Here is a 25,554-nt window from a genome sequence, read left to right as displayed (position 1 = left end):
GGTGTGCGCTCTTGAAGCAGCAAAGTCCCTGAATTGTTGTTTAATGGTTTATGGAATGATGTGGGGCCATAGTGGTCAGCGACAACCTGTAAAGTGTGCTGAGGCTTGTGGATCAACGTCTAGGCGTTGTGCCTGTGCGTAGTGCACTATAAATCACTGCGCTTTTTTTTTCTCTCTCTCTTTTTCATTCAAATTGCTATAATTTGGGGAAATAAAGCCGTATCGTGCCGATTGAGGTATCAAAATACGCAGAAATGCTCCATCTATCGATTACTTTATTTGGTAATTTTTGCAGTCTTATCGTCTTTAAGACATTGCTTTCGCAGTATAGTATATCCCTATACCTGTCTATGATTTAGCCTACATGGTTTACATGGTTTGTCGATGATCTATGTTGTTTCAGGTTGATTGCAGATTGGATGCTGTGGTTGTGTGATAAAGACGCTACGCCGTACCTCAATGACGAACTTCGCAATGCTCACTATGAGTTTATGGCAATTGTTGAAGGAACACCAGACAGAGAGTATTATCAAGATTGCGTAGATGTGGTCCATACTCTTCTGCCAAGTGCCACAGCCCGTCTATATGCTGATGCTAACCTTCCAACGGAGTCCCAAACACTGGTAATTATTCTGAAGACATGTTCCCGGGGGGGGGGGCACTCAACTTTGGAAGTGACGGGTATGTGCCTACCGGAGTCGCGAAGTAGGGGCCTATCGGGTACAAAGCGTTATTTTAAAAAAAGGGGGTCATTGGGTACAAACAAAATAAAAAAGGGGGGTCATTGGGTACAATATTTTGAAAAAAGGGGGTCATCGAGTATAAGATTTTAAAAAGGGTCATCGGGTAGAAAATTTTGGAAAAATGGAGCAAAATTTTGACAATTTCGGCATAATTTTGAAAAAATGGAGCAAATTTTGACAGTTTCGGCATTTTTTTGTTGCATTTTGATGATACTATTCTAGAAAAAAGGGGGTCATTGGGTAGCCGCAACCAAAAAAAGGGGGTAATTGGGTAGCCGCAACTAAGAAAAAAGGGGGTCATCGGGTATGGCTTTTAAAAAAAGGGGGTCATCGGGTATAGTCGACTTCAAAAGCGGGGCCTATTGACAGGCACATACCGTCACTTCCAAAGTTGAGTGCCCCCCCCCCCCCCGAGGACATGTTCACGTTATTTTAGATCAAAGTGGTAGTTCCAAACCAATTTGTATTAGAGCCAGGGGTATTATACCCGCATGCAATGCAGTTATACCCGCATGCAATGCAGGGTATCTTCTTATCCTTGGGTTTCATCTTCTTCTCCTCCTTCTCCTCCATCAAACACATCATTCTGACAAGGCTAGCGCTAAAACTACAAAGGCCCCAGGGCCCATATGTGGTACACTTATGGGCCCTACCCCGCAGATGTGCCTTTTGCCCATCTCGGCCCCAGAGGTCAAGGTCACGGGCCCCAGGGGCCCAAATGTAAAAACACAAACCATGCCGTTTCTCATCAGATGAAGCAGCCTCAGGGCCGTGAGTTGGTACACTGATAGCCCCAGGGGTACTCTATAAAAACAAGTATACTTGAGCCCCATATGTTATATATTATGGGCCCCAGGGCCCCAAATGTTAAAAATAAGGGGCAACAGATTGACAAGGCTAGCTCTAAAGCTATAATGGCACTAGGGCTCATATGTGGCACATGTATAAGCCCTAAATTGTAGATGTGCCTTTTGCCCATTTTGGCCCTAGATGTTCAAGGCTAGGGGCCCCAGAGGCCCAAATGTTAAAACAAAGGGCCGGCCGTTTCTCAGCAAATAAAGTAGCTACAGGGTTCAGATTTGGTACACTAATAGGTCTTAAGCATTATATTGTTATATGTATATATGAGCCCCATGTGTCACACAACATGGGCCCCAGGGCCCCAAACGCTAAAAAATAGGGCTGGCCGTTACTCGGTAAATAAAGCAGCTACAATGCCCAGCTTGAGTCTACTGATAGAACTAGAGAATTATACTTAAACATATATACATGAGCCTCATAAGTCAAAAATTATGGGCCCCAGGGCCCCACATGTTAAAACAAAGGGCCGGCCATTTCTCGTCAATTAAAGCAGCTTTAGGGCTCAGAGTTTGTACACAGATTGCACCTGAGAATTACATTGTTATATGTACATATGAGCCCCACATATTACATAATATGGGCCCCAGGGCCCCAAACGCTAAAACATAGGGCCGGCCATTACTCAGTAAATAAAGCAGCTACAGCGCCCAGCTTGAGTCTCACTGATAACACTAGAGAATTATACTTTAACATATGTACATGGGCCTCAGAAGTCAAATATTATGGGCCCCAGGGCCCCAAATGTTAAAACAAATGGCCGGCCGTTTCTCATCAAATAAAGCAGCTTCCGGGCTCAGAATTTGTACACAGATAGCACCTGAGAATTATATTGTTACTAACATACACCCACCCACCCCAAACACGTAAGACAGATCCGTATTATAATATTATATGATGGTAATTGGAAATACCAGCGTGAAGCGTTAAGGCTGTTCCAGTTAAATTACATACCCATTGGCTGTTCCATTTAATTTACATACTCCCTCTGAAATGGCCCCAGAATAGGCTGTTCCGTTTAATTTACATACTCCCTCTGAAATAGCTGTTCCATTTAAATTACATACTCCTTCCGGAACAGTTTTCCCCTAGAGAGACGACTCCCCTGCGAGGGGACTTTTTACAATTTCTTTATTGTACGTGCTACGACAGTGCAACCTACATTCAATTAAAGCTTGTGACTTGGGCTTTCACTTTTTACACATTTTCTGAACAATTGGGCGAGTTTTTACAATTTGTTTATTTTAAGTCCTCAGCAAATAAGGACTGTAAGTTTGGGTACACCGATAACATGCGGGTATAGCCGTATTTGTGTACAAATATATAGCCTTCTAGTTATAATTATGATCCATATGGGGGATCCGAGGATGAGTTATATCTGATGAATGACTTTGTTCTCTCCCGCTTTTGCCAAGTGCCACAGGCCGTCGATAAGCTGATGCAAACCTCTTCTTATAATTATTCCTATAAACGTGCTGTACCTCCATTTTGACGCACGGGCTTTACGTGCACAGTTTACCTATGCACGATCCTGGAACCTAGCATTGATGATCATTGCAGATAATTATCAGAACCGAAGATGGTACCCCTCCACTTTTCGAATAGCTTAACATGCACAGGGTTTGACTCTTTTCCTGATGTACACGGGACCAACCGCTTTAGTTACATGACTTCCGAACCACAAGACGTCAAACATATCCACAGTAGAGAGTTTACAAAATCGGTTCAAAAGCACATAATAGAGGATTATAGAGGATTGTCTATCAAAACCACTCTGTCATGAAAGCCTCTATAGAAGTCGAAAGTGAACGCGAAAATCTATAGCGAGCAGTAAATTATTAACGAAAATACCCCCCACCCTCGAGGAACTAGACAGCAGCGTAGCCAGCGGGGGGCAGGGGGGCAGAGTGCCCCCCCTGACAAAAAAATGAAAGAAAAAGTGCCCCTCTGACAAAAAATGAAAGAGAAAATCAGGAGGGCAAAGGAAACGAAAAAGGGCAAGGAGCCTTTTTTCTAGCAAAATTCAGGGCCAAAATAGTGTAAAATACAAAATTTTTCCGCGCTACGCGCGCACATTGTAACAATAAAGCCCTTTTTTAGCCGGATAATGGGCGAAAATAGTGTAAAATACCATTTTTTTCGCGCTACGCGCGCACATCATCCCAATAAGGCCCTTTTCGGGAAACTCGAAGAAATACAGTCTCTATGTATTGTATGATGCAACTGCAATGTTTTTCGTCTGTGCCGCAAAAATTTTATTTTGCCCCCCCCCCCCCTGACCAAGAAAGCTGGCTACGCCCCTGGAACTAGAACTACTGTCTGTTCAATTAGCTTAGATTCTTGAATTTTTAAGATATTTGAAAAAATAGAAAATTGTGGTCAAAGTCATCAAAGAAAAGTGTTAGCACAGCCTTAGACCTAACATGATTTATACTTTTCAAATTCTAAAGTTCAGTTTAGAACCTCATTCCTTTTCAAGAGTGGTCTTTTCCCGCGATATTTTTATAAAAAGCCGTAGAACGTCGGGTACCATAAACTTTTTTGAATCAATCCATTTAGAGCAATGGGGACGAATGTCATAATGCGCTGAGATAGTATTTATTCGACCATCCGTATCAGGAAGTATTGTCCATCAAAATAGCTATATATTTGCCAGTATGCATAATTTGTGTTGAAACCCTACTGTTGAAACATTTATGAACTAAGCTGTTCTAAAAATATGCCCAGCTTATATATATAAATACATTCCTTGTGTATTTATTTATTTATTTATTTATTTATTTATTTATTTATTTATTTATTTATTTATTTATTTATTTATTTATTTATTTACTTACTTACTTACTTACTTACTTACTTACTTACTTACTTACTTACTTACTTACTTACTTACTTACTTACTTACTTACTTACTTACTTACTTACTTACTTACTTACTTACTTACTTACTTACTTACTTACTTTATTTATTTTTATTTATTTATTTATTTATTTATTTATTTATTTATTTATTTATTTATTTATTTATTTATTTACTTTACTTACTTACTTACTTACTTTCTTACTTACTTACTTACTTACTTACTTACTTACTTACTTACTTACTTACTTACTTACTTACTTACTTACTTACTTATTTATTTATTTTACGAATTGGTCTGAGAAGGTATAGGCCTATAGGCCTACTATAAAATTACACATTTATTTTCAGTTTGTTATTCCGGGTTTTTTTGTATGAGAAGGACATTTGGAAACAAAAGAATTTTTGCATCAGAAAATATTATTTAAAACAATCAGGTTACAGAAAACAATTCTTGTAAAGTCACTGTATCTGAAAATGTCAAGCGAAAGCTGATAGGCCTATTCTTGGGAAGGAATGATGGTATTAAACAAAACTCAAGTTACATTGTAAACCAGTTGAAATAAGAACGAAATCCATAATTTTAATGTCATTGTTTAGGAAAACATAATGCCCAGAATAATGTTAGGCCTATGCATAAAACGTAATCGCGCCATAATTATAGTTTCGTGCCCGGGTTTCGTGTAACAAAAACCGGTGGACCATCATCACCTATAGAACCTATCCAATAACCGGAACGATGCAGACAGATTGGTGGACAGATTGTTTTGCCAAATTGGATAGGGTATATGCCCTAAGTTGAGAATGGACCGTCCCACTCGATTTGTAAAAAGGTCGCGAACCCTTATGGTGGACCCAAGTAACTGCCTAAAATGAGGCAAAATTGAAAAGAAATGGGGTTTTAAATTGAACTTTGGAATTTGAAAAGTATAAACCACGTTAGGTCTAAGGCTGTGCTAACACTTTTCTTTGATGACTTTGGCCACAATTATTTATTTTTTCAAATATCTTAAAAATTCAAGAATCTAAGCTAATTGAACAGACAGTAGTTCTGATTCTGAGCACTTGTTCAGTACCTGTATCGGACCATGACATCCCCCAACGAGGCGCTTAACGCTTATAGGACTGGGGGATTTTGTAATGCCAGAGAGGCGCTGTCATGGTCCCATACAGGCACTGAACAAGTGCTAGGTCAGAGTATGCTTGTTGTGCATATAATTAACTTCAAAAACATCTTCTTGAACATGTTGAAGGCCAATGAGTTTCGTGAGTTATAACGTCGTTAAAATGAGTTATAACGTTGTTAAAATGAGTTATAACGTTGTTAAAATAGGATAACAATTGAAGTAGTGTGTAGCGAATAATGTCATTTTATTTTTAAGAACAAACCCTTTCTTTTTATCAACAGATTGACGGAATTGCAGAAAATATAAGAACAACGCTTACAGATTTGATTGGCAAAAGCAGTTCGTTTATGGTTGTTGCAGCGAAGGAAGCGACAAAAGCTGCAGTATGTATAACACTCTAAAAACAAACGTTAACACTTTTTAAACACTTCAACGCGTCCATACGGATGGTGTTAAAAATTACATTTTAACCCTTGTGACCACCAAATGACCTTTGACGTGGCATGTGTTGGGCGTGATTGGTGATTATTGTGGCAAGATTCAGTTAAAATCGGACAAAGTACGACAGAGCTTCATTATCAAAACAATAACGGGATTAAAGATATTGATTAACTGACACTACAACGCGTTGAAGTGTTTATCAAGTAATATCAACAACACGTTATGTTGCCGATATAAACATTTATTTATTTGTTTGTTTATGCCGTATTTATTTTTGTTATTTATTTATTTATTTTTTTTTTTTTTTTTTTTTTTATTTATTTTTTTTTATTTATTTAATTATTGAATTAATATGAGTGAATGATGAATGAATGAATGATTGATTGATTGATTGATTGATTGATTGATTGATTAATTGATTGATTGATTGATTGATTGATTGATTGATTTTGTATCGATTATTTTTCCATCAGGTGAAAGAAGCAATTATTAGTGTTGGGGTACCGGATTACGTTCGAGAAAACGACGCCCTCGATAAAGAGCACGAGAATGTAAGTTACTATTGACTCGGTCCAACATCCGGGCTATCTCTAGTCTCGGGCCCAAACTGCATTTTGGCTCACGGTTTGTTATGAACAACAGAAACCGGCTGTGAAGGAGGCTGTTGTTGGAGTGACATTCAATTTTGGAAAGAACGACACTCGACCATGGAATTTAATTTTAAGTTTGTCAGTATATAAACGGTAAATCAAGTTAAGCTTCTTCCACTCAGAAGACTTAGAAACGGTTGTTTGATTCCACTGACTATTTGCAATCGAAATTTACATAACACCAATGACAGAAATCATCAACAAAAATCGAATCAGGGACTTGTTTTCACTCGACCGTGAGTCGCATCATCAACCGGAAGTGACGTGGCACGGACCGACAGAATATAGCGAAATAGACGAATCCAATTTCACGTATTCCTGCTCCTCAATGGCAGCCATTAGCCGCGACGGGTAACCAACTATCCCACCTAAAATGTGGTATGATGCGGCCTTGAAGGGTATTATAAACTGCATTCTATCGCCCGTGTAACACGTAGACAAAAGAATGATGACAGCTTACAACACAAAAGAATCTAACATCGAATTTTAAGCGGGTTTATTATTATTATTCAAGGTTTATTATAACAATGCATATGGCAGCCAAAAGGCTGAATTACATACATGCTACAAAGAAATTGGCAACAACAAAACACAAAATATATCTTACATCAGCATGAAATCCAAAACGAAATCACATACAAACTAAAAATAACTGCAAACAAGCTAGCAAGAAATTATTGACCTGCTCCTGAAGCATCCTTGTTCCACAGCTGAACCATGTATGGGATGGGACTACGCGCGTATATCTTTGAGTGCGCACCTTGGGTAAAGACAGGTGGTTAGAGTTTCGCAGGTTCCTACCAGTCTCCTTCCTGTAACCTGGAAGCCAGCTACGGAAGTCAGGATGAAATCCACCCAATTGGGTAGGCCTACTCACAACACCTGTTTGGTGCATGTGGGTACCCAAATATGGCCGACCAAATCCTGACCATGATTTGGCTCGTTGGATTCGTCTACAAAGGCTACCAACTTCAAGTTCAACTATTATGGAATTGTCGCATCCACACTCTCGTCATTTCCGCAGGATTTTGTGATAGGGGAGAGTCCTAAAATTTAGAGTCTGTTTTTCAAATTTTTTCGGTTATGTTTTGTTCTGAGGGGAGCGGCAAAACCGTGGGTAAAAGCCTAGTTCTCATTCTAAAAGATATCTTCTTATAGTTCCATTATACACTTATTTATAGCTCGAATATCCAGCTGAAGGGTCCGATATATTCCAGAATTTTCTGGCCGTGCTTGCCTTCCGAATACAACAAAATGTTGCATTATTACGTGTTGACAACACTGAAGAAGACATAGAAAGGTATGGTGATTTGTTATAACAACTATAAAATAGGCCTATTTTATAATTCATTGAAATTTGTCCAGAATGCCGAATAATTATTGGTCTGTTTTTAAAATCATATGACGCATGAATTATTTTATCTCTTTCTTCCTCCTTTTCCATGTTTTCCATGCATGCTTTTAATTTACTCCTCATAAATAACGAGGAAATCATTTTGCCTGATTTAATGTATTACTGTAGTTATTAGCTATAGTGTACATCTTTGATATTTTTGAACTTGATACTTTGCTGTGATGTGATTTGCAGGCGAGTTGCACCACAGCGAGCGACGCCGTCAATTTTTTTCTCAAAATTTGGATAGTCTTAAGAATAATATACTCGTAGATTGATTTCACATGATATTTAGTGATTTCATGTTGTTTGTACACAAAATGTATGAGAACGAAATCTTTAAAACAAAAACGTGTCATCATTTTTTGCCTGAAAATGTATTATTTCAGGATATCTTAAATAGAACAAAAAAAACGAAATGTGGTAAAATTGCTCCCAAAAACGAAATGCCCCCGGCTCACTGGAAACATTTTTTTTAATAAAAGCTTTTGTTGACTACTTCTGCTTTTACCTATATGTGAGAAAATTAATATAATTTGAGGCAATTTCTTTCTCCTTTCTCTTCATTTTCTTACACAGGCTGATGGGAGCCACGCCAGGTAAGAACAAATAATTTAAGATGAAAAAAAACTTTTCAAACCAATATAATTGATACTATTGTTATATTGTTGTTGTTGTTGTTTCTTTCTTTGTTGTTTTTGATGTTATTCTTCTTCTTTCTTTATCTTTGTCTTTCTTTTCCTCTTCTGTCTTCTTCTTTCTTCTTCTTCCCAGCAAACACAAAATGTTCTTTAATATAACGTTTATTCAAAACGTTTTAATAACATCTAAATGTTGGGTTATATAAAGGTGATGAAAATGTTTTTAAAACGTTATTGCAATTATTTTGGGCAAACACTTTGCAAAATATTTTTTTCAACACATAAATAACATTCTGTTTAGAATGTTTTGCATCAAGTTTAAAAAAATGTTTTTGAATGCTATTAATACGTTTTATACCCTTTATATAACCCGACATTTCAACGTTTTCTTTAAAACGTTTTGTGTTTGCTTGGTTCTTGCGCTTGATTTTTTTCTTCGTATTTTTGTTCTTCTTCTTGGGTCATGGGTCGAAACCCGTAGGAAAAACCACAACTTCTTTGTTTGTTCGTTCCTTCTTTCCTTTCCGATAGCCACAAACCACTTTGCGCGTCAGGGTCAAAGTAAATGTTCTTAATAATATGATATCATATCCTGCAAAAGGTTTATCATTACTTTGATTTATTTCGCATAAGTCGTCATATTATTTTTAAATATCATCCTTCCTTCCACCTCATTACTGCAGATATTGGGATTACCCAGCCACCAGTCTTCAGTAAGGACTACCCTTGGTAATTATGCTTAAGATATAAGTAAACTTCGCTGATACAGGGATCACAGGAGGTCAGGAGGATCATGCTCAGGATTGCGTGTCCCCTTGCCCTCTGCCTCCATCATGCAGTTGTGTCCGCCGCTTGCACCTCTGTTTCTTGCGTAGTGGTCTCTCCCAGATCTCTCCATCCGATTAATATACGTCGACATATTGGCCCGGTCCCCGCACTCCGTGCATCCGCGGGTATTCATGCTCGTCGAAAATTTCGCGAAATAAGGGTTGTTTTCAGATGAAGAAACGCGATTCGCGAAACACACAAAAAGGGTGTTTTTCAAACCACGTGTTCGCGAAATTGAAAAAAAGGGTATTTTCATCGAGCAGCCTACGCGTTTTTGCCAGAAAAGGGAATATTAGAAATATCGTTCGTGTTTTAGCGAAAATAGGGGTATTTCGAAGGGCAAATATTTCGCGAAATCGCTAAAAAAAGGGTGATTTTCCCCTAAAAACTTCGCGAAATGAGATGCAAAAGGGGGTGTTTTTAAAGTTCACCGACAAGCATGCATGAATACCCGCGGATGCACGGAGTGCGGGGACCGGGCATATTGGTCTCTTTTTTTTTTGCCCAGGCTTCAGCCTGGGTGATATTACATTCAGTCAAGACCTTGTCCTTTGAACCCAAATTGGCTACTTTGAAACGAAGTAGCCAAATGCATTTGCTTCGTCCTCATTAAAATTATTTTACAGGATAATGCAGAGTATCTAATGGATCTGCAGGCTACTAAAAAACTAACCTCACTCCCCATGACAAAATTCATAAAACTATATTCAGTAGTGTTTGACTTTACCCAGGAAATGGGTGGAATATTAACCTCATTCCCCATGACAATTATTCGTACAGCTGTTCTGTAGCCTATGAAGTTATTTTTTGACATAGGGATGATGTTGCAATATGAAAGTTGACCGGTGAATGGCATGGCACTAATTCATGAACTTGGCTAGCTGGCTGGCTGGTCTGAGGTCACACTTCTTAAACATCTATGATTTGAATTGCATTGTTGTTCTCATTCAGTTTCAGTTTATTTGCACCATACAATGACCATGACCCCCACCCCTCCACCGATACACCTTATTACCCCCTAAACAGGCTAAAATTGTATTGAAATCAGTCTTTTTGAATAATAAAAATTCCTTTAAAAAGGGAATGGGGCGCCCAATGTGAGTTTGGACGTGATATGGTGAATTCCATGGCATGGTGTTTAGATTTGATATTATAATGATCTACTCAGGGAAGAGTAGAAGATGATCAAATGCAAATGTGTTTGATTGGGGAAGGTGTATCACAGGACCGTTTTGGATGAAATAAATTGAATTGGAATGAAGCTGTCATGTCAATTTGCGATTATGTGGGGTGGGGAGTTCTGTTTTGGGGGCATATTGTAGTGATGATATTGCTTCTACTTGCTAATACACTGAAAATCTAATAGAGATGAAGGATTAAAAAAAACAATTACAGAACATTCATTCTTCATAAAAGTAGCTATGGGTATACAATGTTTACAAGATAAGAACGTTAATGTTTTGTACATGAACGTAACGTTTTTGATACATAGTTGTTAACACACTAAAAATCTGACTAGAGATTTACAATTTGATGATATCCAAAAGAATACTTAGCATTGAAGAATTTTAAAAAAATTACAGAACTTTCATTTGTTAACATACACACAGCAATGATTAACAATGTTGAAAATACAAACGTAACGTTTTGTTCATAAACGTAACATCCTCGACACATCTAGGATCCGCATAATTTGTTGATTAATGCCATAAACAGTCACAAAAGATTTATGGTCTGATCATTTTATCATTTTAAGGGGGACCCGATATTGCAATTGGAAGAACCAGGCTTTTCAATAACTATCAAAACTGCTGGGTACCAAACTTTTGATACAGCTTGTATAGTAATTTGTTCTAATTTCCATGCAAAAGAACTTGGCCAGTTGTTTCATCCTTAAAACAATAATATACCATAATTTTCAATTACACCATGCAGATAGATAAGACCTTGGTAAGATAAGCATGTTAATTGTTATGTCACTATCCCTATCTTGATCTTGATAAGATGCCTATTCATACACTGTACCAAGGACAACTATACAACATACATTTGTACATTTATTGAATGACTTTGAAACTTTGGGTACAAAAACTCATAGGCCTACTCTGCAAGTTAGGTCAAATTTTGCACTGTGATTGTTTATTTGAGGTTATTGGACTATGCCATTGAGATTAGGCTATTGCGGTCCATAGTGTTGGTCACCTTCTATTGGGTTCTAAGAGGCGGTAAACTGGTTAAGCCCGGTACAAAGGTCACGATTTATTTGGTGTTTTTATAAGTCCATTAATTTTGTATTTTAAACAAAGAATATACGCACAAGATTTTATCCCGTGCATATCAGAAAACAATAATAAAATAAAATCCAAGCAAATTGTGCTTTTATTTCTAAGCTGGGCATAATTTTAGCAAAACAATAGCGAAGTAGGCCTAAATCTAGCAAGAGTGGTCTCTCCCAGATCTCTCCATCCGATTAATATACGTCGACATATTGGCCCGGTCCCCGCACTCCGTGCATCCGCGGGTATTCATGCTCGTCGAAAATTTCGCGAAATAAGGGTTGTTTTCAGATGAAGAAACGCGATTCGCGAAACACACAAAAAAGGGGTGTTTTTTCAAACCACGTGTTCGCGAAATTGAAAAAAAGGGTATTTTCATCGAGCAGCCTACGCGTTTTTGCCAGAAAAGGGAATATTAGAAATATCGTTCGTGTTTTAGCGAAAATAGGGGTATTTCGAAGGGCAAATATTTCGCGAAATCGCTAAAAAAGGGTGATTTTCCCTAAAAACTTCGCGAAATGAGATGCAAAGGGGGTGTTTTTAAAGTTCACCGACAAGCATGCATGAATACCCGCGGATGCACGGAGTGCGGGGACCGGGCATATTGGTCTCTTTTTTTTTCGCCCAGGCTTCAGCCTGGGTGATATTACATTCAGTCAAGACCTTGTCCTTTGAACCCAAATTGGCTACTTTGAAACGAAGTAGCCAAATGCATTTGCTTCGTCCTCATTAAAATTATTTTACAGGATAATGCAGAGTATCTAATGGATCTGCAGGCTACTAAAAAACTAACCTCACTCCCCATGACAAAATTCATAAAACTATATTCAGTAGTGTTTGACTTTACCCAGGAAATGGGTGGAATATTAACCTCATTCCCCATGACAATTATTCGTACAGCTGTCTGTAGCCTATGAAGTTATTTTTTGACATAGGGATGATGTTGCAATATGAAAGTTGACCGGTGAATGGCATGGCACTAATTCATGAACTTGGCTAGCTGGCTGGCTGGTCTGAGGTCACACTTCTTAAACATCTATGATTTGAATTGCATTGTTGTTCTCATTCAGTTTCAGTTTATTTGCACCATACAATGACCATGACCCCCCACCCCTCCACCGATACACCTTATTACCCCTAAACAGGCTAAAATTGTATTGAAATCAGTCTTTTTGAATAATAAAAATTCCTTTAAAAAGGGAATGGGGCGCCCAATGTGAGTTTGGACGTGATATGGTGAATTCCATGGCATGGTGTTTAGATTTGATATTATAATGATCTACTCAGGGAAGAGTAGAAGATGATCAAATGCAAATGTGTTTGATTGGGGAAGGTGTATCACAGGACCGTTTTGGATGAAATAAATTGAATTGGAATGAAGCTGTCATGTCAATTTGCGATTATGTGGGGTGGGGAGTTCTGTTTTGGGGGCATATTGTAGTGATGATATTGCTTCTACTTGCTAATACACTGAAAATCTAATAGAGATGAAGGATTAAAAAAACAATTACAGAACATTCATTCTTCATAAAAGTAGCTATGGGTATACAATGTTTACAAGATAAGAACGTTAATGTTTTGTACATGAACGTAACGTTTTTGATACATAGTTGTTAACACACTAAAAATCTGACTAGAGATTTACAATTTGATGATATCCAAAAGAATACTTAGCATTGAAGAATTTTAAAAAAATTACAGAACTTTCATTTGTTAACATACACACAGCAATGATTAACAATGTTGAAAATACAAACGTAACGTTTTGTTCATAAACGTAACATCCTCGACACATCTAGGATCCGCATAATTTGTTGATTAATGCCATAAACAGTCACAAAAGATTTATGGTCTGATCATTTTATCATTTTAAGGGGGACCCGATATTGCAATTGGAAGAACCAGGCTTTTCAATAACTATCAAAACTGCTGGGTACCAAACTTTTTGATACAGCTTGTATAGTAATTTGTTCTAATTTCCATGCAAAAGAACTTGGCCAGTTGTTTCATCCTTAAAACAATAATATACCATAATTTTCAATTACACCATGCAGATAGATAAGACCTTGGTAAGATAAGCATGTTAATTGTTATGTCACTATCCCTATCTTGATCTTGATAAGATGCCTATTCATACACTGTACCAAGGACAACTATACAACATACATTTGTACATTTATTGAATGACTTTGAAACTTTGGGTACAAAAACTCATAGGCCTACTCTGCAAGTTAGGTCAAATTTTGCACTGTGATTGTTTATTTGAGGTTATTGGACTATGCCATTGAGATTAGGCTATTGCGGTCCATAGTGTTGGTCACCTTCTATTGGGTTCTAAGAGGCGGTAAACTGGTTAAGCCCGGTACAAAGGTCACGATTTATTTGGTGTTTTTATAAGTCCATTAATTTTGTATTTTAAACAAAGAATATACGCACAAGATTTTATCCCGTGCATATCAGAAAACAATAATAAAATAAAATCCAAGCAAATTGTGCTTTTATTTCTAAGCTGGGCATAATTTTAGCAAAACAATAGCGAAGTAGGCCTAAATCTAGCAAGAGTGAAATTAGAAGCTTTTGGCGCCCCCAAAAATATGAGCATGATATGGTCGAATCCAACCAAAAGTGTCCACGGGCCAAAAATAAAAGTCCGAAATAAAAATGTCTCCACAATTTTTCCTTTTGCCCATTGATTGATGACATATTGGCCTTATAGGAACCAAAAGTGCCATTACTAATCTTGAAAAATAAATCCAGGACGTGTGATAGTAAATGTGATATCAAAACCAATGTTACCTACGAATACCACTAGAATGCTTTCACTATCGCAATACTAATCAACCTAAAACAAATGGAATATTCCCATTAACGCTTTTTTCGTGTAATGTAGACCACAGGGTGTCAGGAAAATGCTAGCTCAACCAGAAAATATTTGTTTTTATTTTTATAGCGCGATCAATATGATCTTAGTCAATTTATGCTAGTTTATTTTTGAAAATGAAGTTTAGGTCAGTTTCTGTATTTTATTTATCAAATGAGTATGAATCAATTTACACATTGTATAAGAACGAGTAGGATATATGTTTTCAAGAATATTAGGAATTATACGCATACACCTAACGCTTTATACAATGAAAAGGTGAAGAAACCCGGTATTCGTAGGTAACATGAGCGATTTAACAATATCTATATTGAGTTTAGAGGTTTAAATTTTGCTATTATGGTACGGAATTAATAAAATGGTAGTTTTAGATCTCTTTCAGATGGTACGTCCAAATGAATAAATGCTATTACCTTAGATCAAAATTTTGATGCTTTTAGCAAGATTTTGACCACTTCATTTTGATAAACAAGTAGTTAATCAGCAATTTTACATAATAAATAATTGTTGAATGAATCCGTATATGGGTAATAATAGTGTCCTGGGGTACCGCTTAAAGTTTTTGACAATTAATTTCCATTGGTAGAGACACTTCATTACACATGGCATGTATTTTGCTGTATTCGTAAGTAACATTTCAGTATTTGTAGGTAAGAATTAGACTTTTGGTGGATATCGCAATCAAAACTTCATTTTATAAAGCACTTTGAATGTAATTGTGCGTTTATTGATACTTTAGACCCTATCATGTATTAATAATGTCGGTTCACAGCGGTTGAAAGAGGATTGAAGTAAGAAACAAAGGCACTAAAGTGACTTTAATTTGCTTAATTGCACACAAATCGCTTAAAACCGTTGTTGCAGACTTGTGAAGTCCATCTTGGAGTCAGTTACGTCTTGTGGCGTTTCGTTTGAGGGCAACTACAATTAGCTTTATACCAGGGTCCATCAATGTGTTGTCTAGATCATGAGACAATGAGAACAGTCGTTTTTTCCATGGTATTCGTAGGTAACCTTAGCGAAAACGTCAAAAGTTACCTTCGAATAAATCAATTTGGACACAAATTACTCAGAAACCAGAAGGTCGGTAAACATTTAAAATGAAGCACACATGACAGTTGACAAATCCAAGTATTTATCCCTTCTAATCTTCTTTGAATCTGATTTTCTTTCAAATGAGCAGACCGTCGTCTATTTCAGTACATATTTTTCACCAATTAAGCCGTATTCAGTTTTGCATGGTGGGCATGTATGTGAATTCGCAACTTTCATTGACATAAGATTTGATAGCAAACACACAGGCCTTCGTTATGTACCAATATGGGCATTGGCATGAATGGCGGTGTTTCACAATACTGTCATGATGTCAAATTGTATTCGTAGGTAACATTCGGTTACCGACATTTACCTACGAATACTTGCTTTTATTGTTGACATCTCAGAAATATTTAAACGCAGGCTATTGAAACTTGGTAGAAATAAAGAGTGTATTACCCTGCACCTATTGCTTAACTATTGTTTACTATTCTCTCACTTTCTGGAAATGGCGCAGCTTTTAACATATATTCGGAGGTAATGCATATTTTTACCAAACCTACCTTTGTGCCATTTAGAATTTCTGGCAGCTAAACACAATAATAAAGATGTCCGAATGCAATGCATTTCAGTATTGGACATATCAAAGCTTGTATCAATTGCGCATTTATTAGTGATTTCCATTTTTAAAGATATATCTAGTGCTATGAAAAATTGTATTCGTAGGTAATGTAAAAAAATACCACTCAAAAAATTATCACAAAAAATTCATAATTATGTACAAATATGTGAAAAATTGCACAGGCAATCTTTGAATACACACCTTTCAGGAAATCAATTTAGATTCAATCCAATGACTTCTTTTCATAAATGATTTTGATGTTTTTAAAATACTTTAAGAAATATTTTGAAAAAATGGGTAAAAATAGCATGTTTTGGGGTCTCTGTGTCTAAGTTTTTCACAGAAGGGGTCTTATTATATATGGCGAGAAGCGTATGATCAAGGCGAATAAACACAATACAAAAACGAATGCCAATTGATTAATACTTTTAAGTTATGGCCCTGAACATGCCGTGTACACTTTTCGTTGGATTCGACCATATACACACGGGGAATAATATAGTCCATGTCGTGTGTCATTGACCAATAAATTGGCATGATTATTTTCTCTTTTTTTTTCAGGTACGTGAACTATGGTAACTTGGGAGCGCTCATTGCCAGTAAACTAACTCTAGCCACTGAACCTGCCGATAACTTAGGTACGATTCAAACTACATTCACTAATGGGGGGGTAGACATTTATACATTCTAAAAAACAAGTTTTAAGAGAGATTTTCTGAGAAATACAGATGCCATGGGAAAAAGGTGGAAGATGGGGGTCAGCAAATTTCAACCATATTTTGGCAATTTAATAAGTTTGGATAAGTGTTCATAATAATCAGTATAAAAAAATCTGCTATGCTCCCTCCTGGGAAATATGGGCCCCCTAAAATATGCCCCCCTAACACGTATTTCCCTGACTTGTAAAATGCCGTTTTATACCATTTTTGAACAAATTTTTGGCACCTAAGACAAGCATCTATGAAAGTAAATTTTTCTACACATCTTCTTTCATCCTTTGTCTTTATCAAAAAATATAAAACAACAAATGTTTATATTGGGATGTTCCATTTATGAACAGGGTGGGGCCCATATTTCACATTTTACAACTTTTGAAAAAAAAGTGAAATATCCCTCTACTTTGTGACGTCATTGTAGGAGTTCCTCAATCTTTCTCAAATTGTTCATTACAGGAGAGAACCTCTGTACATAGGTCATTCATATAATGCAATAAAAATCATGGAGACTTTTTTACTTTTCATAGAACACAAACATGGATTTTCCCAATATGTGACATTGGTATAATGATGCTGTATATAACGCCAACATCAAATATAAGATTTTTTCACTGTAGCAGTCCCTTTTCTTGAGCCAATAGTCAGTTATTCCATTGAGGAGTTAAGAACCACATTTAAGAATGCAAATCTAGTACAGGGGTAGGTGTTTCTCTTCTACAGCATATTGGTAAAATCGCCAGTAGATAATGCTCCTTGAATATGAGCCCCTTATACCTCATGTCACAAGCTCGTATTCATACATGTTAGTGGTATTATGATTATTATGAAAATCACAAGCTCCTATTCTGATTCTTAATCATTTCACATGCATCAGTACTTAAGCTATAGGAACTAGGCCTAGTAGGGCCCCATACCCCAAAGTACTTAATCCTAATAACCTGGGGGTGGAACTTAATGCTAGGAGTGGGCTATAAATGGGACTTGTTTTGTTTTGCTTCGGGATAAGGTTTTTGTATGTTCTATTTAACCTAGGCCTATCTCAACATGAAATTACAAAATGTTAAGCCTGGGTTTCAAAAAAGAATGTGCACAGCAAAAATCCAAAATGGCCACATTTTCCCCTGAAAACCTGGGAGTGGAACTTAATGCTAGGAGTGGGCTATAAATGGGACTTGTTTTGTTTTGCTTCGGGATAAGGTTTTTGTATGTTCTATTTAACCTAGGCCTATCTCAACATGAAATTACAAAATGTTAAGCCTGGGTTTCAAAAAAGAATGTGCACAGCAAAAATCCAAAATGGCCACATTTTCCCTGAAAATCACATTTTAGCCATAACTTTGTCATTTTTGTTGGTCAATCAATCTATTTATGCAGTTAGAAGTAGTCTCAAATCTTCATGTGTTGAGTAACGACCATTTCTGACCCAATGCACCTTATTTACCCAAATTTTGAACCAGGCCCATAGACCTCATATTTAAATTACAGAAAAAGCTAGACAGCAGGTAAAAACTTACATAACACTATAAATTGGAAAAACGAAATAGAGACACAACATATGTTACATCAAGTAAAAAATGACTTTTATACAATTTTGATAGTTTAATGGATTTTATTGTATTTACATTTTTAGCAATTTCTTGCATTACAAAAGTTTGTATTACACTTTATATTACTGATTATATGAGGCTTCTTTAATTGTGAGCTAGGATAATTCAAAGAGAAGGCAGTCGCCATGGCAACGGCCATATATACTAATTTTAAAGCAAATTTCCCCAGTAACATTTGACAAATTCCCTCATCATGTGAACATGACCTAAACATTTTAAACGGAATAGCCAGTATCAGGGATAATAAATTCTCTTTTCCTGATCTCTTTTTTTACACTGTCAGTATGGGAGAGCTCCAACTAAGCCATGTGTATTGACCCTTGACCTTCTACGGTGACAGTGGTATATGTTAAAATAAGATGAGGGAAAGAAAATTTGTTATCCCCAATACTGGCTATTTGGGAGTAAAATTTTTAAGGACATCTCCACAATATGAGGTAAAATTTACACAAAAAAAACATAATATAAAAAAATGACTACTTGTTATGTTGCTACGGAAACTTATAAGTGTCACAGGCACAATCTCAAACTGCTGCATAATAGTGTCCTACAGAGGATGTTTAAAGACATTCCCACAACCCAATGGGGTTTCTGACCTTGTATGTCTGGCTTTTGTACACATGTGGTACAGTTGATCATGGCTTGCATTGGAATTGTGTGCAAATATCTGGTGTTTTCATCCTATTATTTAACATTCATAACATCGAGACTTAGGAGTAAAATTAATGCAGTGGGACAATATGAATGTTTCCTGTAAGAAAATCAAATATCAGTCCTAAGTCTCAACTATTAGCTTGTTGGCTGCAGTTTTAAAATTACCATTTTGTGTGTGTGGCAATGGGGACTTTGCCTTTAAAATTAGGTTATATTGATCAAATTTCCCAATCATAGTGCATTGTAGGAATGCCTTTAAGCCTCCTCTGAGTGTCCTAGATATCATCATCAGTGCCATGTGGTCGCTGCTAACTTTCATCTCCGGTATCAGTACCAACGCGCATCAGGTGATCCACTCCAAGGTTTTGTCCCTCGCGTTTCGTCCCCGTTATCATCAAGGTAAAACCCAATATACCAACTTTTGTTGCCTCCCTCATCCCAGATGACAGCAACAACATTTTTCTGTGACCTATGACCTTTGAATGTTGGGCAGTTTGACCCCAACTTTTGAGCAATTTGTTACATTAAAAAAGTTTGTATTACACTTAATGAGTATATCATTGATATATGGATTCTTTAATTTTAAGTTACATGTATTAGGAGGGAAGGCAATTGCCATGGCAATGGCCATTTATACTAATATTTAAGCGAATTTCCCCAGTAATCTATGATCTTTGAATTTTGGGCAGTTTGACCCCAAATTGACCCATTTTCTTCATTTTGAGCAATTTGTTGCATTAAAAAAGTTTGTATTACACTTTATAAGTATACTATTGATATACATGGATTCTTTAATTTTAAGCTACATGTATTGGAGATTTCAAAGAATGGCCATTTATACTACAGACTTGACATTTAATATGGAATATTTTTTCACAAATTCCATGACTGGTCTGGACGGAGTCTGCATAAACCACACGGGCTAAATATTAATTAAGGTGTGTCGGGAGATGGTATAAAATAATTGTTTGATAGATAATGTGCTTTCCATAAGTTCACATAATGGTGCTCATAATGTAGTGAATTTGCCTAAAATGACGGATTTAAGGAGGCTAAATTTGAGCTTTGTAGGGGACACAATTTCGGACTTTATGCAACATTTTTCAGTTATTATCAAATTTATAGGTGTTTGAGGTGATATTTCGTAAACTTCGTGAGCAATTGGCATTCATCACAGCTGAAATACACTTGCAATGTTCCAATTTTTTGAACATGGGAGGAGCTTAAAAACAGGGCTCTTAAAAGTGGTACGTACTCAGAAAGTTTGAATGGTCCCACTTAGTGTAGTCCCCAGAGGGGGTTCCCATGCACCGAGTGCTTTTTTTTCTAACTTACATTTTGTAATCCTGAAGGTGTCTAGTAAATGAATTTTGATGTTCCCAAAATTAAATATTGTCCCATGGGGTTCATTTGGCGGCCATCTTGGATTCCGACAAAATTCAATTAAATTGACATAACTTTTGAACTAGACATCATAGGAAGACAAATGACCCCATTTTTCGGGATAATGTGGACATGAGCAATCAATTAAAAGGTTTATTTTCATGATTTAAACATGTTGGATACATTAAAATGCAAAATATTATGTCCCATGGCGTTCATTTGGCGGCCATCTTGGATTCTGACAAAATTCAATGAAATTGACATAACTTTTGAACTAGACATCATAGGAAGACAAATGACCCCATTTTTCGGGATAATATGGACATGAGCAATCAATTAAAAGGGTTATTTTCATGATTTAAACATGTTGGATACATTAAAATGCAAAATATTACTAAAAATAGTATCTTCTCTTTTTGGTACATTGAGAAGGATATTTTGATGTTATTGACTTATTTACTATTTTCTCTTCTAGGTGCATGACTTAACTTATTATTAGCTAGAACTGGTGTTAGTGAACTAAAAATCGTAGCATAGTAATAGTGAAGTGGTGGATAATCATGCCAAAACGCAAGGGTGATAAAGGTACCGAGTCAGACTCACTGCAGAAACGTCCACCTGTAAATTGTATTTTACATGTGAGGGGTATTGAGCATCTAGATTATACGCCGCTCAGTAAAGTAAGGGGCTCCGCCACTGACAAGCTGGCTCAGCTACATGACATTTGCGACAAAAGACACATTGAACCTCTTGATTCACCCTATCGCATGGATGATGTCTGTAATCACATTCCGGAGAGTCTTGCTGGTGCAGATTTATATAGAAACAATTGGATATCATCGAGGCTGCTACCAAAACTTTACTGAAAATCAATATCGTTTGAAATGTAGTGCAGGAACTAATGAATCTTCAACATCACAATCCTCTCGTAACCGTAAATTACAATTATCAACTGTCATGCGACTGTTCCCTCCAGAATGTATCTTTTTAGAGTTTAGTTTTTTTAGAAATTAAAGTGTCAGGAAAGACTGAGAGACGCATCAAATTCCCAGTATTCAAGGACAAATACGGAGCATTTAAGGAGCCTACTTGGAAACAGATTGAGCCTCGGGCACTAGAACTAGGACTACATCGTCTACATAGCATGGTGCTAGGTGAGGACCTCTTTGCAAGAGAGGCAAATGAGAAGCTGAAGGTCCTACTTGAGAACCACATTATCCATGACTCGATCGCCTACATGTATGCCAAATTTCATCTAGGTGACAAAGGGTATATCACCAACAACCTGGTCTACAGCGGCAGCATCTCTGTCGCAGACGCGGTGACTGGAAACTACCGAAGCACATACTGCTCTGCACTATCATCCGGCACCTCTACAGAAGCAAACAACTTGTCACTATTCTCAGTAAGCTGGATATAACTGTGACACTGAGACATATAACTTCGCCTTGGAACTTGAGACAGTGCTGGCCAAGGATCTTGATGAGGTTTCCACATCCCTTACTCCGCAGATCATTACCGGCGAGGGAAAGGATGTGTTTCATCTCGAATGGGACAATCTAAACAAAACAATGACAAATATTCATGGGCCAAACGTGGTGAACAGCACTGGTGGGATAATGATACAAGATGTGAAACCCGGGTTTGATACCACTACTAACCAGGATCGGACTTTCCCTCTCTACGAGCGTAGATATACCCGAGACCATGGCTTCTGTTCATACCTGTAGTCAAGTCGGGCCCAAATTTCCTGAGTCATGAATATTATGGTTCTCAGCTTGTCACTTCTGTACTCTGGATTGGGGAAGCCACTTCTTTCAAACTCTTGTATGATTGTACAGAAGACTCAGCGATGTAAGTAACATAACCCCCTTCTGCCCAACAACTCGGTCGTGAATGAAATCAAGGACAGCAGTGAATGCCAGCAGATGTGCAGCAGCTTTACGATCCTGCTCTGTTTCAATTGTCGCTTTCGCTTCATCACGCAGGTAAGTTGTGTACTTCGTGTTGAAAGAATCGCGACAGGAATAGTGGAAATTCGCCTCTCTTGCAAACAGGTCCTCACCTTGCACCATGCTATGTAGACGAAGTAGTCCTAGTTCTAGTGCCCGAGGCTCAATCTGTTTCCAATTATGCTCCTTAAATGCTCCGTCTTTGTCCTTGAATGCTGGGAATTTGATGCATCTCTCAGTCTTTCCAGACACTTTCATTTCCAGTCTTTCACAAAAGATACATTTTGGAGGAACAGTCGCATGACAGTTGATAATTGTAATTTACGGTTACGAGAGGATTGTGATGTTGAAGATTCATTAGTTCCTGCACTACATTTCAAACGATAATGATTTTCAGTAAAGTTTTGGTAGCAGCCTCGATGATAATTGTTTCTATATAGATCTGCACCAGCAAGACTCTCCGGAATGTGGTTACAGACACCATCCATGTGATAGGGTGAATCATGAGGTTCAATGTGTCTTTTGTCGCAAATGTCATGTAGCTGAGCCAGCTTGTCAGTGGCGGAGCCCCTTACTTTACTGAGCGGTGTATAATCTAGATGCTCAATACCACTCACATGTAAAATACAATTTACAGGTGGACGTTTCTGCAGTGAGTCTGACTCGGTACCTTTATCACCCTTGCGTTTTGGCATGATTATCCACCACTTCACTATTACTATGCTACGATTTTTAGTTCACTAACACCAGTTCTAGCTAATAATAAGTTAAGTCATGCACCTAGAAGAGAAAACAGTAAATAAATCAATAACATCAAAATATCCTTCTCAATGTACCAAAAAGAGCTCCCATTATACAGACGAGTATGCCTTGAAGATGCTATTTGTAGTAATATTTTGCATTTTAATGTATCCAACATGAAAATAACCCTTTTTATTGATTGCTCATGTCCACATTACCCCGAAAAATGGGGTCATTTGTCTTCCTATGATGTCTAGTTCAAAAGTTATGTCAATTTCATTGAATTTTGTCGGAATCCAAGATGGCCGCCAAATGAACGCCATGGGACATAATATTTTGCATTTTAATGTATCCAACATGTTTAAATCATGAAAATAAACCTTTTAGTTGATTGCTCATGTCCACATTATCCCGAAAAATGGGGTCATTTGTCTTCCTATGATGTCTAGTTCAAAAATTATGTCAATTTAATTGAATTTTGTCGGAATCCAAGATGGCCGCCAAATGAACCCCATGGGACAATATTTAATTTTGGGAACATCAAAATTCATTTACTAGACACCTTCAGGATTACAAAAATGTAAGTTAGAAAAAAAGCACTCGGTGCATGGGAACCCCCTCTGGGGACTACACTACACTGGGTCAAATATTATAAACTTACGGTACAAAACTACTACGTGGATTCCGTGTTGTCAAATGAACTCATGCTATTTCTTTGTGCACAATACGTTTATAACATTTTGCCCAAGGGGGCCACTTAGGCTTCCTGAGTGCGTACCACTTTTAAGAGCCATATTTTTAAAGCTCCTCCCATTTTCAAAACTGTTAGATTACAAGTGCATTTCAGTTCTGACGAACACTTATTGGTATTTAGGCTCAGTAAATACCGCCTCAAACCTCAATAAATTTGATAATATCATAATAACGTTGCTCAAATTCAGAAATTTTACCCCCACAAAAATCAAATTCAGTTGCCCTAAATCCGCCATTTTAGGCTAATTCACTACATTATGAGCGCCATAATGTAAACTAATGGAAAGTACATTTTCTGTCAAACAATTATTTTAACCATCTACCGACACACCCTAATTAGTTTTTTAGCCCGTGCGGTTTATGCAGACCCCTACCAGACCAGTCTTGGAATTTTGCGAAAAAATATTCCATATTTTAATATGGAATATTAATACTTCTTAACATACTGAACGCGTTTATTTTTATACTTTATAGTACGTAAAAGTAAGGAATCGTTGTATTAACACACTGCAAAAAGTGGGTTTAGAAATAATACAATTTTCTAAACACATCTAGCACCACGTTTTTATAACATGTTTAAAATCTACACATATTTAGGAATTTGATGCCATGTGCTTATGATGTCTTGAAATTTGACACATCAATTTGTAACCGCTCTTTAACAAAGTCATATAGTTCATTGAATTTACAACCGTATGACAAAACAGGCGAAAATAGTAACCTTTTGCACAAGATTTGCAATTTAAACAGAATTGGCCATTGCTCATTAAAATGAGACAATATAAATGTGCTCTTTCATTTAATGACATAAAATTTGAAAAATATTGTAAGGACCACTTGAGGTTTTGACTTTTAAAAGCTACATTTTGGTCAAAAAAATGTGCTTGGATAGGTACACTGCAAAAAAAAAGTGTTCTGAATTAGAACACTAAAAATTGTAACACTTATTGAACATATAAAAGTGTACTGATTGTGAACACCAAGTGTTCCAGACTTTAACACAACAGTATAATTCGTGAACACGTGTGTTCACCTTTTGAACACTTGATGTTAACATATTGTCGTCATTTTGTGAACATGGTGTGTTCATGTTTTGAACACCTAATGTTAAAACTTTGAACACAAAGTGTTCCAAATCCTAACACATTTACATGTTCAATGCCATGTAACACTTTAAGAACACATTTACATGTTCAAAATCAAATGTGTTCAGCTTTAGAACACTTGTGTTCTATCATTTAGAACACTTGTGTTCTAATCTTTGAACACCGAGATGTGTTCACAAATGTCATACACTTAGTGTTCTAGTCTGGAACATATGACACTTAGGCCTACATATGTTCATTAAGTGTTACAAAAAGGGATGCAATACGGTTACGCAAAGCAAGGTACA

At 36.9% G+C, this 25,554-nt stretch overlaps 1 protein-coding gene across 1 annotated transcript in view; it reads left to right on the top strand.

The window, feature by feature from the left end:
• The window catches only part of LOC140168112 (membrane metallo-endopeptidase-like 1), a 58,984-nt gene that overhangs the window by 22,163 nt on the left and 11,267 nt on the right, over positions 1 to 25,554 (top strand). Inside the window, exons 12-18 of the mRNA XM_072191416.1 lie at positions 404 to 623; positions 5,870 to 5,971; positions 6,503 to 6,580; positions 7,861 to 7,979; positions 8,652 to 8,671; positions 9,397 to 9,442; positions 16,917 to 16,993. Of these exons, the coding sequence (XP_072047517.1) occupies positions 404 to 623; positions 5,870 to 5,971; positions 6,503 to 6,580; positions 7,861 to 7,979; positions 8,652 to 8,671; positions 9,397 to 9,442; positions 16,917 to 16,993 (662 nt within the window). The remainder of the gene's footprint in view (positions 1 to 403; positions 624 to 5,869; positions 5,972 to 6,502; positions 6,581 to 7,860; positions 7,980 to 8,651; positions 8,672 to 9,396; positions 9,443 to 16,916; positions 16,994 to 25,554) is intronic.

The sequence above is a fragment of the Amphiura filiformis genome, chromosome 13, assembly GCF_039555335.1.
Source record: "Amphiura filiformis chromosome 13, Afil_fr2py, whole genome shotgun sequence".
Taxonomy (NCBI): domain Eukaryota; kingdom Metazoa; phylum Echinodermata; class Ophiuroidea; order Amphilepidida; family Amphiuridae; genus Amphiura; species Amphiura filiformis.
This window is presented reverse-complemented; position numbering and strand designations above follow the sequence as displayed.